The sequence below is a fragment of the Cupressus sempervirens genome, chromosome 7 (genome assembly GCF_028749045.1).
Source record: "Cupressus sempervirens isolate cs-2001-9-10 chromosome 7, ASM2874904v1, whole genome shotgun sequence".
Taxonomy (NCBI): domain Eukaryota; kingdom Viridiplantae; phylum Streptophyta; class Pinopsida; order Cupressales; family Cupressaceae; genus Cupressus; species Cupressus sempervirens.
The window spans coordinates 355,387,006-355,408,553 of record NC_143124.1 but is presented as its reverse complement, the minus strand read 5'-3'; the positions used below and the strand labels follow the sequence as shown (position 1 = coordinate 355,408,553).

The following is a 21,548-nucleotide window of genomic DNA, read 5'->3' as shown; positions in this document are numbered from 1 at the left end:
GAATAGGTGGTTAGCTGTTATGATTATTTATGATTAAATAACTTGTTATGGTAATATAATTTAACCACGGAGAATTTCCTTGTAGGAAGCATGTCGAAGGGGTGGAAGCACTGTCAAAAAATAATTGGGCACAGGAGCATCACCATCACTAGGCAAATGAGTATGAATCGTGAATCACCATGGTTGAGGACCTAGCGACTCGAACATCAAAATACAATCGATGGAACCGCATGCGCTATTAAATAAATAATTTAAAACATAAAATAATTAAATTAAAATATAATATGTACCTCAAAGGTTTTGAATGATCTTTCATCATATTATTTTAATTTATGTTCATTGACAACAATATATACCTATGTACATACACAGATATAAATATAAAGTGATCATAATATAATTATCTTTATAATATAATGATGCCACCTCACAAATGTATCTGCATGTACGTAGATAAATATAAACTATAATATTTATTTTTGATTTATCACCTTCAAATCTTCTTCCATCCTTTTTTTTCCTTTTTCTTGTTTGAAACTGATTGAACACTTGGCACATTTGTTTGGTGTCCAAGAGCCAAGACATTTCCTTTATGTTACAGCTTCTTGGAAGCGAAGGAGTCACGTTATTCATTATATATAATGAAGTCGAGGGAGGCGGAAGACATTCACAAGCACCCGACTTCCATGTTATTACCCGTCTTCTTCCATAAATCTGATCACGTCTATCTTAACATCAATATCACTGCATATATCATTAGTAACCACTGCAGTGTTCCTTTTCACAATCTCTTAGTTATATCGATGTTCTATATTTAAACGTGAGCAATCTTTATATTGGTATTTGCATTCAAGATCTCTCCTACAAGGAGTGAGGTGGATTGAGTATGCGTCAACAAGACATCATCTTTCCTCCATATTATATCAGGTTATGTGGTTAACTGGAACACAAGTATTGTAATATGTTTTTCCTTATCAGTTGTTACTACATTCAAATTATACAGCTGTAAGCTATAGTCTACAACATGATGCAAATCATTTTACTTAACATCATATGATTGACCTTCTCTAAATTAGAGTTGTTTATAGCAAGTAAAAGCCAAAAAACCATGTTATGAAATCATGATTTATTTATGCCACTGAAGTCAAAATTAAATGATATTTTTGTGCAAGTCTTTAAGAACACATTCTTCAAATCACAGATTGTGATAAGTTGGAACCATATAATATTCATAAAATAGTTGAGAATCAACAAAAAGAGCTAGTTGCTCTGAGATTCAAACACTTGGAACTCACCCAGCTGTATAGCCAAGGAAAAGGGTGAAGAGGTGAGAGAAAGGAATATGCACTAACATGAAATAGAATTAGATGTGACATAACAATGTTAATCATTTTTAAACAGAATCATTTAGTAGCTCATTTATGATCATATTTATTGTTTTTCTCCTGCTGTTAAGTCGAGTGGTGTGATTAGATACCAAGATGCTCAGTGGCTGACAAGGTGTTCCATGTCTATTCCAGGTAGAGAGGGCCTTTCTCATTTGAGATTGTGTGGGGATAAGTTATGGTTCAAGGTTGGGTGGTTAAGCCCCTAACAATGTTTCCCCTCTCCACAAGATGTCGGAAGTGCATCATACAAAGATAAGCTATGCATTCAAACGTTTGTCGGAAATAGGTATTTTTACTTTTATGATGTATATGCAAGTAGAAGGTAAGATTAATTGAGTTGTATCATCATTACAGTTATTTCTTTAAATGAAAGCAACTCTTATTGTTAATATAATTGGCAACCAGCTAGATCGATTGATCTTCTAAATAAACGTGGAATATATTTAGTTGCGAGAGATAGATTTATCTGATGGATTGTTATTTCAGTCTTTTATTATATGAATAATGAATATGAGCATATCTTCTAATCTTATGTTATTGCAACAGTTAGCAATGGGAAGAAAAGAAATGATATAGTGTTATCTGATGCCCTAAGTGATATAGTGGTATTTGACACCCTAAATGATACAGTGGTATCTGATGCCCTAAATGATCCAATGGTAATTGATGCCCTAAATGATATAGTAGTATCTAAAGCTCTAAATGATACAGTGGTATTAACATACCAAATGATACAGTGGTATTTGATGCCCTAAGTGATCCAATGGTAATTGATGCCCTAATTTGATACAGTGGTATGTGATGCCCTAAATGATATAGTGATAATTTGATGGTAATCATCATTTGATTTTATTATAGCGGTATTTGATGGTAATCGTCAATTGATCCTAAGTGATATCTAGGGACTAATCTGGGTGATTGCAGAAGCATCCCTACATTGATTTTCGGTTCAAATTCCATGGTATGTAGATTTTAATTTCCATAGTAAATTTATTGATGGTGTTTTCAGATGTTAGTTATGAGTTTTCCGTTTAAGTAATTGTATCTGTTAATCTCATTCACATGAACATAACTGATATAACTGTCTTCCTATGAAAATGAAGTAATAACTGTATTTCTTTGATATATTAGTTGTTAGTTAACACCCGGGAAAAAGTGGTTGTTACAACAAATATCATCTCAATATGATATTCTTGAGAAGACATATTTAAAGATATCAACATATATTCATCAAAATAGATGTTGTCTTTCGATATCACCTGAAGTATGATTCAATAAGGAATAACAACCATACAATATTCATCATACTTATATTCTCTAGGTATGTGCACTAGCATCAAGTCTATTATGCCTACCAAGAGAATATGTCATATCCTAGAAGGATATGTGTTATCTGATCTCCAGCTAATTCCAAGACAGCAACTAAATGTAGTCTATTAGATAACAATCATGATCTCTAGCTCATTCCGAGACAACTTAATGTACCCCATCATGATAATAGGTCAAGCCGGTCACCTTACAACAGCAACCTCACAAAGAAACATCAATGAAAGATCGTCATCTTTCATGACATTTATCCACAAATGCAAAATAGTAACTCATTTGATATCCACCATGAACCATGTCAAAGGGCGGATCCACCATAGCTGCTCCTAGAGGGTGGAACAAGGGCTTTCACCTCAAACTTCTCTCTCACAGAGAAGAATGTATTACAAGGAATTTAATCTCGAACTTCTCCCTCTTAATCTGTTGACTTTTTCCATTCAAGGTTGCTTCTGATGAAATTTTAGACTCCCTCTAAATCTGATATCAACCTTTTGATGTCCTCGTACAAGGTTGCCTCTAATGAAGAGTCAGACTCCCTCTTTATATAGAAGGATATTCACAATCTCAATCATCAAGGATATTCACTTCAAGAGCCTTACTTTATCCAGCCCGTTTGATAACCCCTAGTAGTCATAGTTAACAATTGCATCGAACATTCAATACATATAACAATCATCATTTATTTATTAATCAAATAGAAACTCTTTATTCTAAATCAAAATAATAATAACTCTATTAACTCTTTATTTTAAATCAAAATAACAATAATAATAATTAATTAAATAATAATATTTTTTTTAAAAGAACTATTATTAATAAATAATAATAGTCAGAAAAGGCAATAAAGAATATATAATAATAATAACAATAGTAATCGATTATTATATTATTAAAGCCAAATAAGACAATTCATAACCAATAAATGGACACGACCATAGAAAGGACAATGGTAGTGACCCTTCACAAAAGAGCACAAAGAAGGTATAAGCCCGATGAATGAGAAGTAAAATGGGGCAAAAAAGAGTGATTGGGGATGGAATTGAAACCAATAGAGTAGTCGCAGGAGAGATCATGTGCCATATGTAGTCAAGGAAGTGAATCCCAATGCAAGAAGTTTTACATAGCTAGCCGAAGATGAAGAAGGATACACGAAGGCAGGTACAGAGAAACGTTGCAGCTTACACGGGTATTCTGGAACAATAAGATGGGTACAACACAGAAAAGGTCATTAGCGGTTACCACCAAGACATTCTGCGCAGTCAGCCATCCTCCAAGAACTCGAGAATAATAGCAAGAGTAAAACCGTACAACTGGTAAGGAGCTTCATAGATGTTTAAAATTGTTAGAAGGACAAGTCCAGAGACATCTCACATATAAGACATAATTAAGCACAAATTACATGTGGGAACTCAATAATATTTATCTCTGCGATTTGGTGTTGGGACTAAGATAGTTCAGGGTTGTGTTGTTGATGCAACCCCTGCTACAATTCGCCCATATTCATCTGCATTAGGATGTACCATAAAACCCTCTTAGGTGTTGCTTTAACCTGCAATTCAGCCCCTAATTTCATTGGCATCCTAATGCCATTATAAGCTACATTTGGCCTAGCATTATCAGTAGGGTTTAATCTCCCTAACAATTGTGACTACAAATGCCACCAATATTGTGTTTTCCTGTGACCAAGAAAGCGATTATATGCTGAAGAATTTGGTACTTTATAATTCTAGCATAAGGGTGCATTATGCATATGCTTCTCAGCGATTGGGCTTTAGCATCTACACGACCAATTGCTTTGTCTGTTAGAGAAGAGTTATTTTGCATTTGTGGTCGACAAATTTCTTGAATTTCAAATGCCACAATTAGCTGCCCTTGGCATTGAGTGTGCGAGCATTTGGAGGGGCCCATCAACCCCATCGAACGAACCATTGCACGCCCACATTGGGAAAATTTTCCTTCAACAAACTCTAATGCCAATATTGTCATGTATTCTCAAAGCTGCGATTGGAGTATGGTCAGCTTGTGTTTTGGAATTTCTCAACCAAAATCAAGTTCTTTCAAGAATAAATTGTAATTTTTCTTATCATTGCATCATTTGATTTGATACCAAGGCAAATTGCAAACATTCAAAATTAGTTGGGTGTGAGTTATATGTTGCATTTGCAAAATTCCATTTCATTTCATGCTTATTTGAGAAACCAAAAAAGGCATCATCACATTCATTAGCATAACTAGAAGAGCCAACTTGGGCTCTTTACAGTTCCCCTCTGACCATAGTTTTGTTGAGTCGTGCTTGATTTCTGGTTAATTCCCTCAAATATGCCATGACTTCAGTGACGGGGTCCTTGGGTTCCCCAATTAAGTCTAGAAAACGGTATCTCCTTCTAGTGTATACTTCGGGTGCCTTAGGCATCCACACCCTAACATGCTGGCTGAATCACCATCTTGGATATCATAGTGATATTCCTTTGGTTTAATTGTCGTCCTTAGGCAGAGTGTATAGTCAAACATGCACGATTGGAAGACAACATTACTGTATGATCTATATTGTCGTACACTGCACTTAGTCATCATACAGCGTTTACAGATCAAACGTATGATGGTGTTAATTGGTTGTTGTGTGGTGATGCCAAAACTCTCCAATGTACAGTTACTCCTCTCCTTGTACCATACAAACTCCCAAACCTGATGTCATATAGTGAAATGGATGCCTATTGTCCTAAAATGTCTAACAGAAGATGATCACCCACTCATATGGTATGCTTGTGACCATGCGGTCACTACCTGCCACCTTGGCATACAAACTAAAGGTCATATGACCTCAATTAAAGCATTTTGTGATGTGTACAGTTGCCAAATTCACCTTGGTATGATATCAATCTGATGTAAGTATTAAATAGATATACTAAACAGTGGTGCACTAAAACATAAGTCTGGAGATTTGCACAGGGAATAGGAAACTTTATTCAATATCGATAGCACTTCAAATTACAATGATTTTCGGACTAAGAGAAGACAAGAATAGGGTGAGAAGTTACTCCCACCAAAATTGTGGATGCCAAGTAGGGAGGATCCCTCACCTCCGAAATGGCAAACAGCCAAACTCCAACAGGAATTTGCACATAAAGAGAAAATACCAAATTCGCATTCCTACAACAGCTAACTCATTCTTATATATGATTTCGGGGAAACTTTCCTATGGATTAGAAAACATGTCGACATGACCAAAAGTTTACCGACAATAAAATAAAAAGGGGCCAAGAGACAATTTTAATTTTGGGGCCATACACACAAATTTATTAAATTAAATTATTTCATAATATTAGGTACATTAAAATAATTTATTTTATACCTAAAGGCTAAACTTACTATAGATGCGCCAGATTTCTCCCAATAGAAACAACTAAAATATGAAAAGCACTTTTTCAAAAAACAACTGTTTACAAACTCCACGTGGTTTTACACATTTTTTTGGCAAAAATTTATTTTATGCCTAAAGGTTAAACTTATTGCAGTGCCGAATTCCTCAGAATACAAACAACTAACATATGGAAAGCATTTTTTCAAAAAATAATCATGTTAATGCCACATAAATAACAGACCAATATAACATTCACGTAGCTCAATGAGAATTAGCAAGTTCTTAAGCATGATTAACAAAGGAATAAGAAATGAATGCTAGGGATGGCTGCTACCTTTTCTCTTAAAATGTGCACAACGAATTCTGCATGTTCCACCCAATATGACATTCCAAGTGTCTGCTTTGCAAAGGTTACATGTGCAGGATGAAATACATAATTCAACTGATTGCATGTGTAGTTCTCTTCAACATCCTAAGCAAAATCTCAAAGAAATCAGTCAGACTTACCTGAAATTCCAGTAGATTAATTCTAACCCAAGGAGGTAGCCAACCTCCAAAAGCCTGCTCAAATAGACAAAAAGATATAATAATCAGTCCAAAGAAAATATGAACTATTCGCCATTTCATTATTGTGATATGCAATTGAACATTGTCAGAGGAGAATCTTTTAATGATGCTAAATGACATAAAAAAAGAAATGGTAACACTGTAGTAGATAATCAATATTATAGATTTTGAAATTGATTCTTAGGATTATAAATCATCAGTTTTATATTAAGCTGACATCTCTCTTAGATACAGATAAAAAATTCTACAGCTGAGAAATCAATGCCTATGAAATATATGATGAAATTAATATTTATGCAGATTTTTAAAAACATAATAACTTCTTGTGATATTACTATCATGATTCACCTATGTAGTTTTATAAGTCAAACACATTGACCTATGTTCACAAGTAGTCGTTCACACAAACCCATCTCTCATGAGAATGAATGGAACACTAAGTACTCATTGCATCTAGGTCATGCTCACAGTGTTGAAACACCGCGACTTCCACCCATCCCAGTACTACTTCAGCTCAAGCGTGCTTAACCACAGAATTTCCTCCATGATTAAATCCACTCTACTTGCAACTTCATTTGTAAAACCTTCAGCAAGTGTTGCGTCTTATGAACCATTCATTAGAAAACCCCTTGAGCTCATCAATGAAGAGAACATGATTATACAGAGAGGTTGGGTGCAGGGGGGAGGGGCAAAGGACGGGTGAATCAATAATATAACAACTTTGACAATTAATTTTTTTTATTCAAACAATTGCTTTAATAACTTTAAATGCTGAAATCAACAATTATGCACATGAACACAACGACACAAGATTTACAAGGAAACCCAAAGTGGGAGAAAACCATGGCAAAAAAGTGTTTTTTCTATAAATTTGTTCTTTTTTTATATAAACTTGTTCTTTTACAATGATTTGTAGGCTCCAACCCCTATGTTTATGAGCACCGATTCACTGGAAGCTCCAACTCCCACACTGTGTAGGCACCGACCTACTGCAAGTACCAACCCCCACTATTGTCTATGTGAGCACCAACCCACTGCACACAAACTGATTTTCCACCATGGTAATTTTGCTTACTCAACTAATGATGGAGAATTAATTCATCTTCTTCAATCTGATATTTATATCTGTATAACTTCTCATTTATCTCTGCACAAATTCTTCTTTTATATTTTCAATAAAACTGCATACTTTCTTATCCTTTTTATTCATTCCATGCATAGCTCTGTTCTTCTATCTTCTCTCAACCGCTACATTTTTATTCGTAATACTTCCATTATTTATACCTTCTCCATTTTAAAGATGCAGCTTTTCAAAACTAGATTGGACCTTTTTCATTAATATTGATTTAATTACATTTCTTTCCAATTGCCTGTTTTTTAATCATGACTTGTATCTTAAACATTAAAACATTATATTATAAATGAATATTATTGCTATGGTTAAATATTCGTAGTTGTCGTAAATCGTTATTCTGGTCCTTTGAATTTTTCAGGCAATATCATTTCATTTTCTCGTATATATGTTTCAATCCTTTTTGTGATGATTCAAATACTTGGTATGATGACGTTAATTGTTCAGTCATGGCATATTTGAAGTTCAATGGTGTTCACCCTATCTTTGCTCAACCCATTTTTGACCATACTTCGTTGTAGTCTATAGTAGTTTCTTTGTTTTCAACTCTGACATATATCATCTATCGGATTCCATCTATAGATATAATTCTAGCACCCAATATATAATTTTTTTAATCACTTCTTTATATAAAAAAACTCTAAATTGAACATTGATACAAACTATAATCTTTTTGGCCATCATTTATTTTTAATGCTATATTATATGGTACCATAGTTGGAAAACTCTCACTCAGCAAGAACTCGCCAAGCTCCAAAAAGTTTATTCGAGAAAAAATCTGCCAGTTTTTATAAACAACTTGGGAGAACTCGGAAACCTCAAAAACCACTTAAATTTAATTCAAAATACATTTGTTTTGCAAAAAATCAATAAGAGCATACATGTAATGAATTAATTAAAGAGAACACAAAAGAAACATGCAAAGTTAAGATATATATATAAATGCATAGTGGGTACAAAATTGCATTCTCATGCGGAATGCTAATGGCAGGAAGCATAATAGTAAATAGTTTGTGTCAAACTAAAAGTAAATACATCATTACAATCACATCTTACTCTTCCTAGCTCTACTATCATACTGTAATTCTCTATTTTATAGAATATATAGGCTTTTTGCATTTTGTTTTTAGCGAAAAAAATTTAAACGGAAAAGTAATTTTTTATATAGAAAATAGAGTTTTTCTGAAAAACTCGCCAAAGTTTTGCAAATAGTCCGCAATTAATTGGAGATTTTTTCAAAAAACTTGGCAATTTTTTCTCTAAACAATTCGCGATTAAATCTGGGCAAAACTCGTTGGTCCCAAAAACTCGGTGGTTAGTAGAAATTCTTCTGGTACTTCTTCTTTCATTCACGATGATCTCCTATTGGTTGTCAACCACATATATGTTGTTATACTACATTGTGGCTTATCTTTGTCTCTGCTCTATCTTTAAATCGTTGATTGTTGTTCCTTTGTCATGTCTCGAAATTTTATTTTAATTAATTAATTAACTGGTCCCAAAATTTAAATAATATAAGGACCTTTAATTAGTTACTTTAATTAATTAATACGTGGCCCAAGTTAATATTTGTATGTGTGGTTCTGATTGATTTAGTATATCTCGGACCCATTTTTATTTTAGTGTCCATTGGTAAGTGTTGCCATCGGCTATCTTTATACACCCTCGAAAACGTTTTCCCCGACGGGTATTTAAGCACGGCTTGTAAGTAGTCGTAGGTATGCGATTTGGATTATTTCTTTTGTACTACGAATTCCATTCAGAATTCTTTGTTGTTCGCCATTTCAGAAGTAAAAGATCTTCCCTACTTGGCTTGTTCAGTTTTGGTTGGATTCAACCCTCACCCTATTCCGTTGTATGTAATACTTTGCTTGGATATGGCAAATCGGAGCACCATCATTTGGCAAATATTAATTGAAGGATTATTCGTGTTCAATCTCCATTCTTGTTTGGCTTTATCTAACGAATTCAGATATATAAATTTATGGTTTCATGATTGGGGCATTCTTCCCTCTATTTGTACACTATCAGCTAGTTTCCTCCCTCCTACCGTACAGATGACTCTACCTTCATTCTATACTCTCTCATCCCCATTTAAACTCCCTCATCCCACTGTTCATCCTCCAAACACTACCGTACGTCATGTATATTTTAGTGTACAGCTTGTCCTACCTCTACCGTATGGCCTCCCTTGGACTATCATACTACCTCCCCTTGACTACCACACAATACGAGCAACTGAGGCCACACAACACAGGAAACTGAGGTCGCGCAACACGGGCAGCTGTGGTTGCGCAGCACGAGCAACTATGGCCGTGCAACACGAGCAACTGTGGTCACATAGCACGAGAAATTGAGGCCGCACAACATAGGCAACTAAGGTCGTGCAGCACGGGCTGTGGCCTTGCAATACAAGCAACTGAGGCCACATAGCACGGGCAACTGTGGCTACGCAGAACGGGCAACTAAGGCCGCACAACACAGGCAACTGAGCACAAGCAATTGTGGTCATGCAGCATAGGCAATTGAGGCCACACAGCACAAGCAACTGAGGTTGTGCAACACGGGCTGTGGCCGCGCAACATGAGCTATGGTTGTGCAGCACAAGCAACTGAGGCCATGCAACACGGGCAACTAAATTTGTGTAGCACAGACAACCCAATACTGCTAGGAACGAAACATTACAGTGGTATCAAAGCAGAAACCTTTTTGGGAGCATCTCTGGAACTTTCAGGAACATCTCTGAAACGATTCGAGAGCATCTTTGAAACTTTTGGAAACATTACCAAAACCATTTGAAACATTACAGTGGTATCAAAGCAGAAACCGTTCGGGAGCATCTTTGAAACTTTCAGGAACATTACAATGGTATCAGAGTTGGTGATCTTGCCAACTTGCTGGGATGATTGAGAGATTTTGGCACTTGGATCATTAAAAGTCACATGGTCATAGTCCTCTTGACCGTGACAACTTAGCATAGTTTACTCCCTCTTAATCAATAAAATCGGGTTCACTGAAGGTTAACCAAATAGCGTCCTCAATCTTCTCCCTCTGAATCTTAATCTCCCTCTTTTTTTCTACAAGAACATTCTCGGAGGAAAAGATCAAGGAAAATAACTCATATAAAATTATAAATAAGAATGTTAACATTAAATAAAATGTTAGTAATTTAACTCACGTTTATTGCTAACAATAGCATAAACAATTCTAGCATAACTCTTCATTTTATATTTTCAATAAAGGAAGTACGATAATAAAATACTCAAACTTTACCATTCATACTCCCATGATGATTCTCTTCATATTTAACAAACATTATATTAAATTATTAAATATCATAATGAATCAATGTATATAATCTGAATACATTTATATAATTTATTGCCACAACTATTCTCTAGAATATGTATTAAACATAAGAAGGAATATGAAATGGACATTACCCTTATTACTCGATGCCAGGAATTCTTAAAATACCTTTGTATATTCCCTTTGTTTATATATTTTGATCCATATTGAATGTAAATGTTCCACTGCAAATTATATCATGTATGCATGAACCATTCTTAGATATAAAATCCTCCATTAGTGTACACATATGATTGTTTGTTCTATGAATCAGTAGTTTTTCAAACCTTGATATTTCGAATGACAAGCCTCATACTACAGAAAGTGGATTGTTTCATATTGAGACTATGATGGAGTATGGAGCTTTGCGAGACAAAATTTCTATGTTTTAACAACCCATTTACAAACTCAAATTCGCACACCCCATTTACGAATCTTGCAATGGCAATTGCATCACACCAGCTATGTGGCTTGCTTACTTGTATAGATTTGGTTCTCTCTCACTCTAGAGCTTCAATCGGAATGCCGTATTTGTTAATATTTAATCATGTATTATTAACATTTAATAATACTATTGTTGACTTTATATAATACTATTATTTTCATGTGTATTTATTAGATGAACATTATAACTACTCTGCGACAAATTTGGCACCGTGAGATGTAAAGTACTATGCGGCAGGAAACACCATGATACATAAGACTTATGTTTGATGAGTGCGAGTAATCTGATGTCAATGGTACCAACAATAGGGCGAGTGAAACCATAGAGTTTTGTTCTTTGAAGCATGAGCTCTGCCATAGTCAAGGGAAAGCAATTTACAACCCAGAATGGAACTACGTTCTTAATGTCAATACTATTTTGAGCGTCGACATCCCAAATTTTTCTCTCGGCAACAAATGCACAATGTTTATCTCTTTAATGGTCTGCAACCTTGCTGATGGGTTTATGACTTTCATGTCTATTTTCTCCATCCATTATTTCCATCTAGTAGTTAGAAAACTCCCATGTATTAAGCAAGGATTTTTACATTTGCATTGGCTCTGATACCATGTTGATGTTTCTCAGATCGCTGCAAATGTACTTGCATTGCCTATATTGGTATATATTTTCCATATGCAACATCCTCTCATTTATATTGAGCATAGGTTATTGACTAGACATGTCTATTCAATAATCAAATAATTAATTTATATAAACTTAATTATTGTTATATATAAATACATATATATAAATATATTTCTCACATATAATAAGTTTATATCTCACATAGAATTGTATCTCATATATAATTACATGTATATTCATAGAGTTATCCAATAGAAGCTACCAAACATTAACACCATCATTTGGCAAATATTAATTGAAGGATTATTTGTGTTCAATCTCCATTCTTGTTTGGCTTTATCTAACGAATTCGGATATATAAGTTTATGGTTGCATGATTGGGCATTCTTCCCTCTATCCATACACCATCAGTCGATTTCCTCCCTCCTACCGTACAGACGACTCTGCCTTCATTCCATATTCTATCTCATCACCACTTAAACTCCCTCATCCCACCATTCATCCTCCAAACACTACCGTACGTCCTGTATATTTAAGTGTACAGCTTGTGCTACCTCTACCATAAGTCCTCCCTTGGACTATCATACGACCTCCCCTTGACTACCACATAATATGGGCAATTGAGGCCGTACAGCACAAGCAACTGAGGTCATGTAGCACGGGCGACTGTGACTACACAGCACAAGCAACTGAGGCCGCCCAGCACAGGCAATTGTGGCCGCACAACACAAGCAACTATGATCATGCAGCGCGGGAATTGAGGCCGCACAGCATAGGCAACTAAGGCCATGCAACACAGGAACTGAGGCCACATAGCACAGCCAACTGTGGCCATGCAACAAGAGTAACTGAGGTCACACAGCACAGGCAATTGAGGCCGCACAGCACAGGCAACTGAGGCCGCGCAAAACAGGCAATTGAGGTCGTGCAACACAGTCTGTATCCACGCAACACGGGCAACTGAGGCCACATAGCACGGGCAACTAAAGTCGCGCAGCACGGGCAACTAAGGCTGTGTAGCACGGACAACCCAATACTGCCAGGAACGGAACATTATAGTGGTATCAGAGCAGAAACCTTTCTGGAGCATCTTTGAAACTTTTGGGAACATCTCTAAAACCATTCGGGAGCATCTTTGGAACTCTCGGGAACATTACCGAAACCGTTCAGAACATTACAGTGGTATCAGAGCAGAAACCGTTCGGGAGCATCTCTAAAACTGTTTGGGAAATCTCCGAAACTTTTGGGAACATTACCGAAACCTTTCGGGAGCATCTTTGAAACTTTCAGGAACATTACCGAAATTGTTCGGAACATTACATCCTCCTCATATGCAGACTTCTCTTCAAGTTGGGAAGACTCTTCAACAAGTTTCATCATTTGCCACTACACATTAGTCATGCCATTTGATATTAAAACAAAGGCGCACTATATTTTTCTTCATGGCAACTTTGTAAATCACTTAAATTTTCTTCATCTTCCTTGTTTTATTGAAGCTTTACAAACATATATTATTTTTATATATGAATACTTGTTTCTTGGCAAGAGTGGTTGACTCTTCATCTATTTCCTGTCTTAATCATAAAATGTCATTGTCGTAGTAATATCAATATTCTTCTATTATATCTTTATATGAATTTGTTCGATTGTCGTCAAGTCTTCAATATAGAAGACAACACCACTCTTCATGAAACCGCTATCCTTTACATTATCGCACCATGGTTGTATTTTTCATTATTGCTTCCATGTATCTATAAACATAGATTTTGATTCATCGTCTTCCATATTTTTTATATATATTTTTATACGATTGCTGCCGAAAACTCTTGATGGATTCTTAAACACATAGTACCTCTTGATGCTTTAAGACCCCCAAAGACTTCCTCTATGTATAACCACTGCCATTTGTCCACCATGAATTCAAATGTATGGATTGCACCATCATTTCTTTCATAATTAACATGTCTTCTTTACCGTGCTATTGTAACTTTACACCATTCGAATGTTGTTGTGATGTTAATCACTGAAGAATTTACTTTCCATCCTAATTATTATATGTTTGATTCTCTGTTACTGACATTGCCATTAAGATTTTTTTAATCTGAGTCCAACTAATATATCAAAATGACATTTTGTATAGATTTTCACATCATCTATCTTTGATTATTGCTTCTAATGATAGTCATTGTTCAGCATACAATCATTTCTTCTCCCCATCTTTATTTGCTAACTGAATTTTGTATGTGATGTTCATTGTTTCCTTCTTAATGATTGTTGTTTAAACTATGATATCATTTGGCTTATTTCTTCTTAATATCGTTGTTTAAATCTTTAACTTAAACAATCTCTTCCATACTCATATTATATTTATCGGCTTTATAACCATTCCCTTTGCCATTGATGATGCTTGTAGTTTTGTTCATCCTGATGGAGCTCTAAATTCCCAAATTTTGGGCATCCATTTGTGTGTCTTCCTAAATCTTGTTACCCTTGAAGAGACATATAACATGCTGGAGTTTGTTCATCGAACAAAGCAAATGGAGATTCAAACAGCTCAAAATATGATTATGGATGAGCAGTTATTAATTAAGAAGCACCAGAAAGAGATCTAAAATTTGAAGCAAGAGTTGGATCAGTTAATGAGAGCTGAAAGCTGGTCAAGCAAAACTTCAGTCCAGATAGGAGAAAGAGGAACAAGAAAAAGCAGCCTTGATGGGAAGAATCCAAAGGCTAACAAAGCTCATCTTAGTATTACAAAGAACACAATTCCCTATAACTTTCTAGAAAGGTTTGATCATTAATGGAGACATTCTTTTGGAGAAGAGTTAGCGTGTCTACCGGATGGAAAACATGACTTCGTGATTGATGATGAAGACAGCCATGATTCAGAATTTTCCATGGAAGGAAAGGGATAATAACAATCACAGCATGGTCTTAATATAATAATATTGATAACCAATATTGAGATTTCATACACAGCGCTAAGCATGATTCGAAGGCAGTGGCAAATTATTTGAAGAACTCCAAAGCATGATAACGAAGGCGATATCATGAGAGCAGAGACAATAATGTTTACTGTAGTGCATCTGTTCATGTACCACGTTGAAGAGGTCACGCAATAATATCAATAATCATTGATTTAAACGGCATTCAGTTAACATGTATTTGAATCCATTCTATCGTAAATTACATAAACAGATAAGAAACTTCGAAGAAACGAACAGGGAGTCGGAACAAAGACAAACATACGACAATATCATGTACGAATGATGAGATAGGAGTCCATCGAGCATTGGTTTTTGAATGGTTATTTACCACCAGTTAGATTGAAAAGGGGAAATACAGTTATAAAGGTTGTATTTTAAGATTTGATGCCGGACATGCCCAAGACGGAGGGCCAAACAATCTCACAAAAACATCAAAAGTGATATGTTAATGACGTGAATGGAAGCAAGGGCTACATCGTTTATTGCATATAATCTGTGCTACCATATACCGTCAGGAATGTTGAAATAAGGAACGTCTATGGAAACATGAGAAGGGCGTTGACGTCACATAGACCAGAGAGAATTGTTTTTTCAGACTGTGCTTCACACATGGCATCTTCAGCACAAAAATCTTCAACTCCAGCTTGGTCGTGAAAGATCAACAAATAAAATCCATGCCATTATAATAAACGGCAAACATATACACAGCCCGCTGTGAATTCTTAGAAGAACCGTTAATAATCAAAGGTCCGATGATTTATTATTAGTTGCTGCCAAGGCAGCAATACTTATGCATTCATGTCAATCCTAATATAACATTAAAACTAACCAGTCAAATCTAAAAATTTAAAAAATTATATGAGATTTCAAATGTTTATATCTTTTTCTAATTTTCATTATTTTATAAATCACATTTTTCATTCTTCTATATACTATATATTTGGTGGGGGAGAAAAATAATTTTCTTCAACAAAAAAATACAAATATTTTCTAACAACTTCATCTTGCATTAATGAATGTATTAATTATAACTTTATCTTTTTCACATTTGTGATAAGTTGATAAAATTTTGTTTTTTCAATCATTTTATCTTCCACCTCACACAACATGTCTAATCAATATTAATTATCACAATCTATTAAATATTTTTAATTTTTTATTTTAAATATATTTATTATTAGTTTTACATTGATTTTTTTTTTTGACTATTTGATATAACTTGTTCCTAAAACTTCATATAATGCATAAGTTCAAATTATATATATATATATATATATAACACTAATAAATATGTCTTTTTAATATAATTTTAATATGTTATATCTTTGTATTTGAATTTTTTTTTATTTTAAACTTTGCTTTTTTAATAAAATTAGTTAAATTATTACTATTATTTTACTTTTATAAAAATAAATTAACAATAATTTTTTTAATTATATTTTATAATAGTGTTTGTAATATGTATAATTGATAAGTGTTACAATTTTTAAATTATATTATTTATTATTATTAATATTTTTTATTTAAACAATTTATCATTTAGTTTAAATACATTTAAAACTTAAATATATATTTTAATATTAAATTAATAATTATATTTTATATCAAAAAAATACTAAAGAAATAATCACGAAATAGAAATAATTCAATTCAAAAAGATATATAAATTATTATTAGATTTTTATAAACTATGTATTAAAATTAAATAGTTATATTTTATTTCTTATTTATTACATCATATTTATTCATCAACATCAAATTTATATGTATTACATCTATTTATTATTTAAAAATGTACATATTAAATTATATAGATATTATTTCATAATTAAAAATTACTTAGTTTTATGAAAAAAAATTGGAAATACAAAACATTAAATAGTAAACCTTCTCTAATTGTGTAAAATTAAACAATTAGATTTACTTATAAAATATTTTTATATTTCAATACATTTCATTTTTCCTTATAGAAATGTGAGTTTTAATATAAAAATTAAATTCTTAGTTTCATTAATTAAAATATAATATATTTTAATTCTTTATTATAACCATGATTTTATTTTGACTATTTGTTTTATTAAGAAAAATAATTATATTTAATTCTCTCTCACACACACATAACTTATGTTGCTATCACTCTATCTTATTATTTTACCTCTCTTCCTCTTCCTCCTCTATATTATCTATCCTTTTTTCCTCTACATATATGTTTATGTTGTTATTGTTGTATATTATTATTTATCTCTATCCTAGTTTTTGTCGAGTGCTAATGATTAAAAATAGTGTGAGTTCCATTTGATAATCAAGATGAAAATAATACAATGTGATACTCCAAATGTTTCATCAGTTCTTCGAGTTCTATAATTCAAATATTGGTATTTATATCTTTACTCATTGCACATAATTTAAGTTGTCAATGTAAAAGGTGCAAATTTGTCTAAAGCATATATGTATTGATCATAGTATGATATTAAGTACATAGTGCCATATTGGGGACTTTGGCCTCTTATTCTTGGGCTTAAATGCTCAAAGATATAATAATATAGCACGAGAACTTAACAACAAAATATGAGCCATCCTATCAGATCACAAGCGCATTTCTAGAACGAGAATTTACAACAAAATATGAGCAATCCTATCAGATGACAAGTGCATTTCTAGGCAAAAATTAATGCATTTATAATGTTAATTTAGATTCTCACTCATCTACACCTCTACAACCATTATGCGTTAGGCAGGAACTATGACGCATTGCATCTCTTGTTAAAAGGTCGTGATTATGGTAATAAGAAAATACAAATGAAAATGCGTTAACTATTTTAAAAGTCACGCCATCCATTAGATGTGATATAATTGGAGATTTTTTTTTTTGACGAGGACGATAGATTGTAACAAGATACATTCGAAGAAGTATTTATAAGAACATTTGTAAGGAGGAATAAGTAGCTTAAAATATGGCTTTGTAGTATAAAATTCAAATATAATATTTTAATAATAAATAAAAGTTTTTTTGCTTTTTGTTTATTTTAAAGGCATGGAGATTTAAACTGCAATTGATTCGTCCTTTACAATCATCTTTAGATTCTGTAAATGATTTAAATATCAGATAAGTGGACATAGTCATTTAGCATCTTATATATGATTGTCCTAGATATATTGAAATAACAAATTGTTTCCGTATCTATGTCCACTTTGTCTCCCTACCATAGGATTTAAAGTTCAATATGGACTAATTTAAGATTGCATATATATTTGATTTGTCGCATCTTGATTATAAAATTGTTGATAGTATAAGTGCATGGAACTTTATAAAGTTGTACGTGAAAATCTTCATTGAAGTTGACTATGTTGCCCAAATAAGAAGAGGCACTAGTCCTTTGAATCATTGAAGTATTATTAGATTATATTTAAAGTCTGAAAATCTATATCTTCCTTCTTACAAGCATCAAATCCATTATCGAAAAATATTATACAAAACATTCATTTAGTTCAAGCATTCATCATTCAACCATTTTCAACACTCGGCATTCAACTTTATTTTGACCGAGTTCAAGAATTTTGCCAACCAAAGAACTCACCAAAGCTTATATTTGCTATAGAAAATTCTTAAACCAGGCAGTCAACGTTTGAGGTGAAGGTTTACCCGCCTGGGTGTAGCAGAGCCTAAACTGCAGGGGAATCAAGGTGATTATCATTCGTTGGCCAAAAATGATTGTGGAATCCTAGTGGAAAAGTAGCAAGCTCTTGGATTTCCAATCTGCGGTTTTGGGAACCAACACATCCTTTGACATCAAATTGTAATATTGCTATTAGGATACAACTGTGTAGTTAACTGTTACATAAACATGTTCACAAGGCATCCTATTATAACATTTAGTTATAGCTGATATGCATTGCATCTTTTGGTATCATAACTAACAAAGAATGAAGCTGACATACATTGCACCTTGTTGAAGTCATCAAAAGGGCTCATATCAACATACAGTGTCACGTTCTCTTTTCTTCATTGTCTATCAACACTAACATTGGTATCGCAGCAAGCTAACAACGTTGGGGAAGCTCAAAAAAGTTACATGTAGTGCCCACCCATAGTTAGCTTTAATTCATATTGCCATATTCTTTTAGGCCACTTTCATATGTCTGTTGGTTATTTCAGTTATACTTGATGGATTTAGATGTATGACATTTCATTTTGACTTGATATATATATCACGAGCCATGGTAGTTTTGAGACATTAGGTGCTTGTAGTTGATGATAATGGTTAGTTTCATGGTGATGATCTATATGTTATGATGTTATGTATGTTTATGTTTACTAATTAGTGAACCCCTACTTCTATTTTATAAATATTAAATAATAATAGTCATAAATATCAAAAGTACAAGTATCTCATCATGAAGATGATTACATTGAGCAACATAATATGATATTCAATACGATCAATTGAATATTTGAAAATTGTTTTTTTTTTTTTAAAGAAACTTTATTTTTTATTGGTTGGATAGGGGATACCAGTCATCCCCAAGTGGGGTCAAGGGACTTGTTCACATCCCCCAATCCCCTCAAGGGATACAATGACATCCCCCAATCTCCTCAAGCAATGTCGAGATGTCCCCCTGTCTCTGCCAAAATGGCAGCAGACTAGTGGCGTTGTTGGAGACATCGAAAAGGCGTCCCCCCGTTCCCGACGAGTCCATGTCTTGAAAATGTTAGCATTTTTTTTGGGAAGGGGGGGGACACGTCCCTATGTTACTATGATGATTAGTATAACAAATAAGGGTTCATTTCTACATTATAGATATGGATCATGCCAACAGATAGTAGGCATCCACCTGCAGAAATAATGTCTAGCGGCAAGCCACCAAAAATGGTGTGTTAGTTATGAAGTTATTTTTGCTTTTGTTTTATTATAAAACTTTGTAATACTTAGCATTTAGGTACAAAAACTTGATAGACACAAGTATGACTCAAACAACATAGCAAAATTTTGGCAAACTTAAAAAGTACTTATATTCATTGACTCGGCAAAACTTGTCAATACTCACCAAATCATGGCAAAACTGCTCAATAAGTTGGTAAATGAGTCTTTCAGCCTTCTTTCTATTTTGTGAGTACTCACAATCTATAAGTCTTTGGCAAGTTTTATTTACGCTTATCTATTGGTTTCATGAAAGTGTGTTTTTCTATAGTAAAACAACTTTGACCAATACTGTGAAATTATTAACAGCAAATGATAATATTTATTTTGAGAAGTTATTTGTGGAACCCTTCTCTACCTAGTGGCATTCTACACCATACCATCTGGCTGATGTTTGGAAAGTTTCATGAATCTTTTTATAAGTTATGTAATTTAATGGAGTCCAAATCTTAAGAGTTCACATAAGTGAATGATTTAGATCTATGTTGCAGGCAATGTGGGAAAGAACATTATGGGTTTTACACGAGTGGAAGAAAAAGAAACAGTAACACCAACATGAATTTATATGTGTTTATCTTTTACAGAGAATCACAGTGTCAAGTCTTGTTACGAATGCTTTACCTCAACTTCAACTATGAGCATCAAACTCCAAATACATAATGTGAGATCCAAAAACTACGTTGGCATTCTATGGCCATTCATAATCTACGACATAGTTTGCAGACTCGGACTTGGAGACTACTCGGCAAAAAATCAGAGAAAGCTCAACAAAAATTTGGCAAAATCTCGAAGAAAACTCAATAAAAATTTCACAAAAACTTGACAACTTAGAAAGAACTAAAATCTCCTAAAGAAGCATATTTTATTTGTAAAATCCATTTACAAAATGTATTAAATTAAAATTTGACATTTTGAAAGAGAAAATGCATAGTTTTATAGCAAAAGCAGCACATGGATAACACATTTCAACCAGTGTTTTACCTTCATTGACATTTTCACCCATGGTTTTTTGTTCTATAAAAATATGAGAGTTAAACTTGCGAGTACTCACCCAGCCAAAAAAAAAAGTACTCAGCAACTCATGGAGTACTCAAAGAGTCTGCAAACTATGATCGACAGAACATCTAAAATTACATTTGTTAGCAACATTTAAACAATCGATGAAATGCAATTGAAAATACCTTGCTCAAATCATCTGTATTAGATGCAACTTCAGCTTGGGCCTTTAACATGATTGCCTACAGGTCAAATAACAACATGTTGCAAAATCAGCAAAAAAAAAAACAGTTATTCAAGATTAGTTAATGCACAAAAGCAGCATGTTTTGGGATTTCTTATATGCTAGAATTCACTGCCAACATAGCCTTGCACACCTCAGCTATCTGAAGAGCTTGTTCTGTTTGTTGAATACTAACCCACTGTTCAGAAACAAAGTGTTCAATCTGTACAAA

At 33.6% G+C, this 21,548-nt stretch overlaps 1 protein-coding gene across 3 annotated transcripts in view; it reads right to left on the bottom strand.

The window, feature by feature from the left end:
• LOC149546932 (uncharacterized) overlaps nucleotides 1–21,548 on the bottom strand; it is a 159,163-nt gene that overhangs the window by 43,568 nt on the left and 94,047 nt on the right. For 2 of the 3 annotated variants that reach the window (XR_016353797.1, XM_089791435.1), the window contains exons 5-7: nucleotides 21,471–21,539; nucleotides 21,279–21,335; nucleotides 6,410–6,547 (exon numbers count right to left, since the gene is read on the bottom strand). Coding sequence is in view for 2 of the 3 variants with exons in the window: in XM_089791435.1 (XP_089647561.1) it covers nucleotides 6,410–6,547; nucleotides 21,279–21,335; nucleotides 21,471–21,539 (264 nt within the window). In the remaining variant the exon portion in view is untranslated. Of the gene's footprint in view, nucleotides 1–6,409; nucleotides 6,548–6,582; nucleotides 6,637–21,278; nucleotides 21,336–21,470; nucleotides 21,540–21,548 lie in introns of all 3 variants that reach the window. The other variant, XM_089791436.1, reaches the window with a different exon arrangement.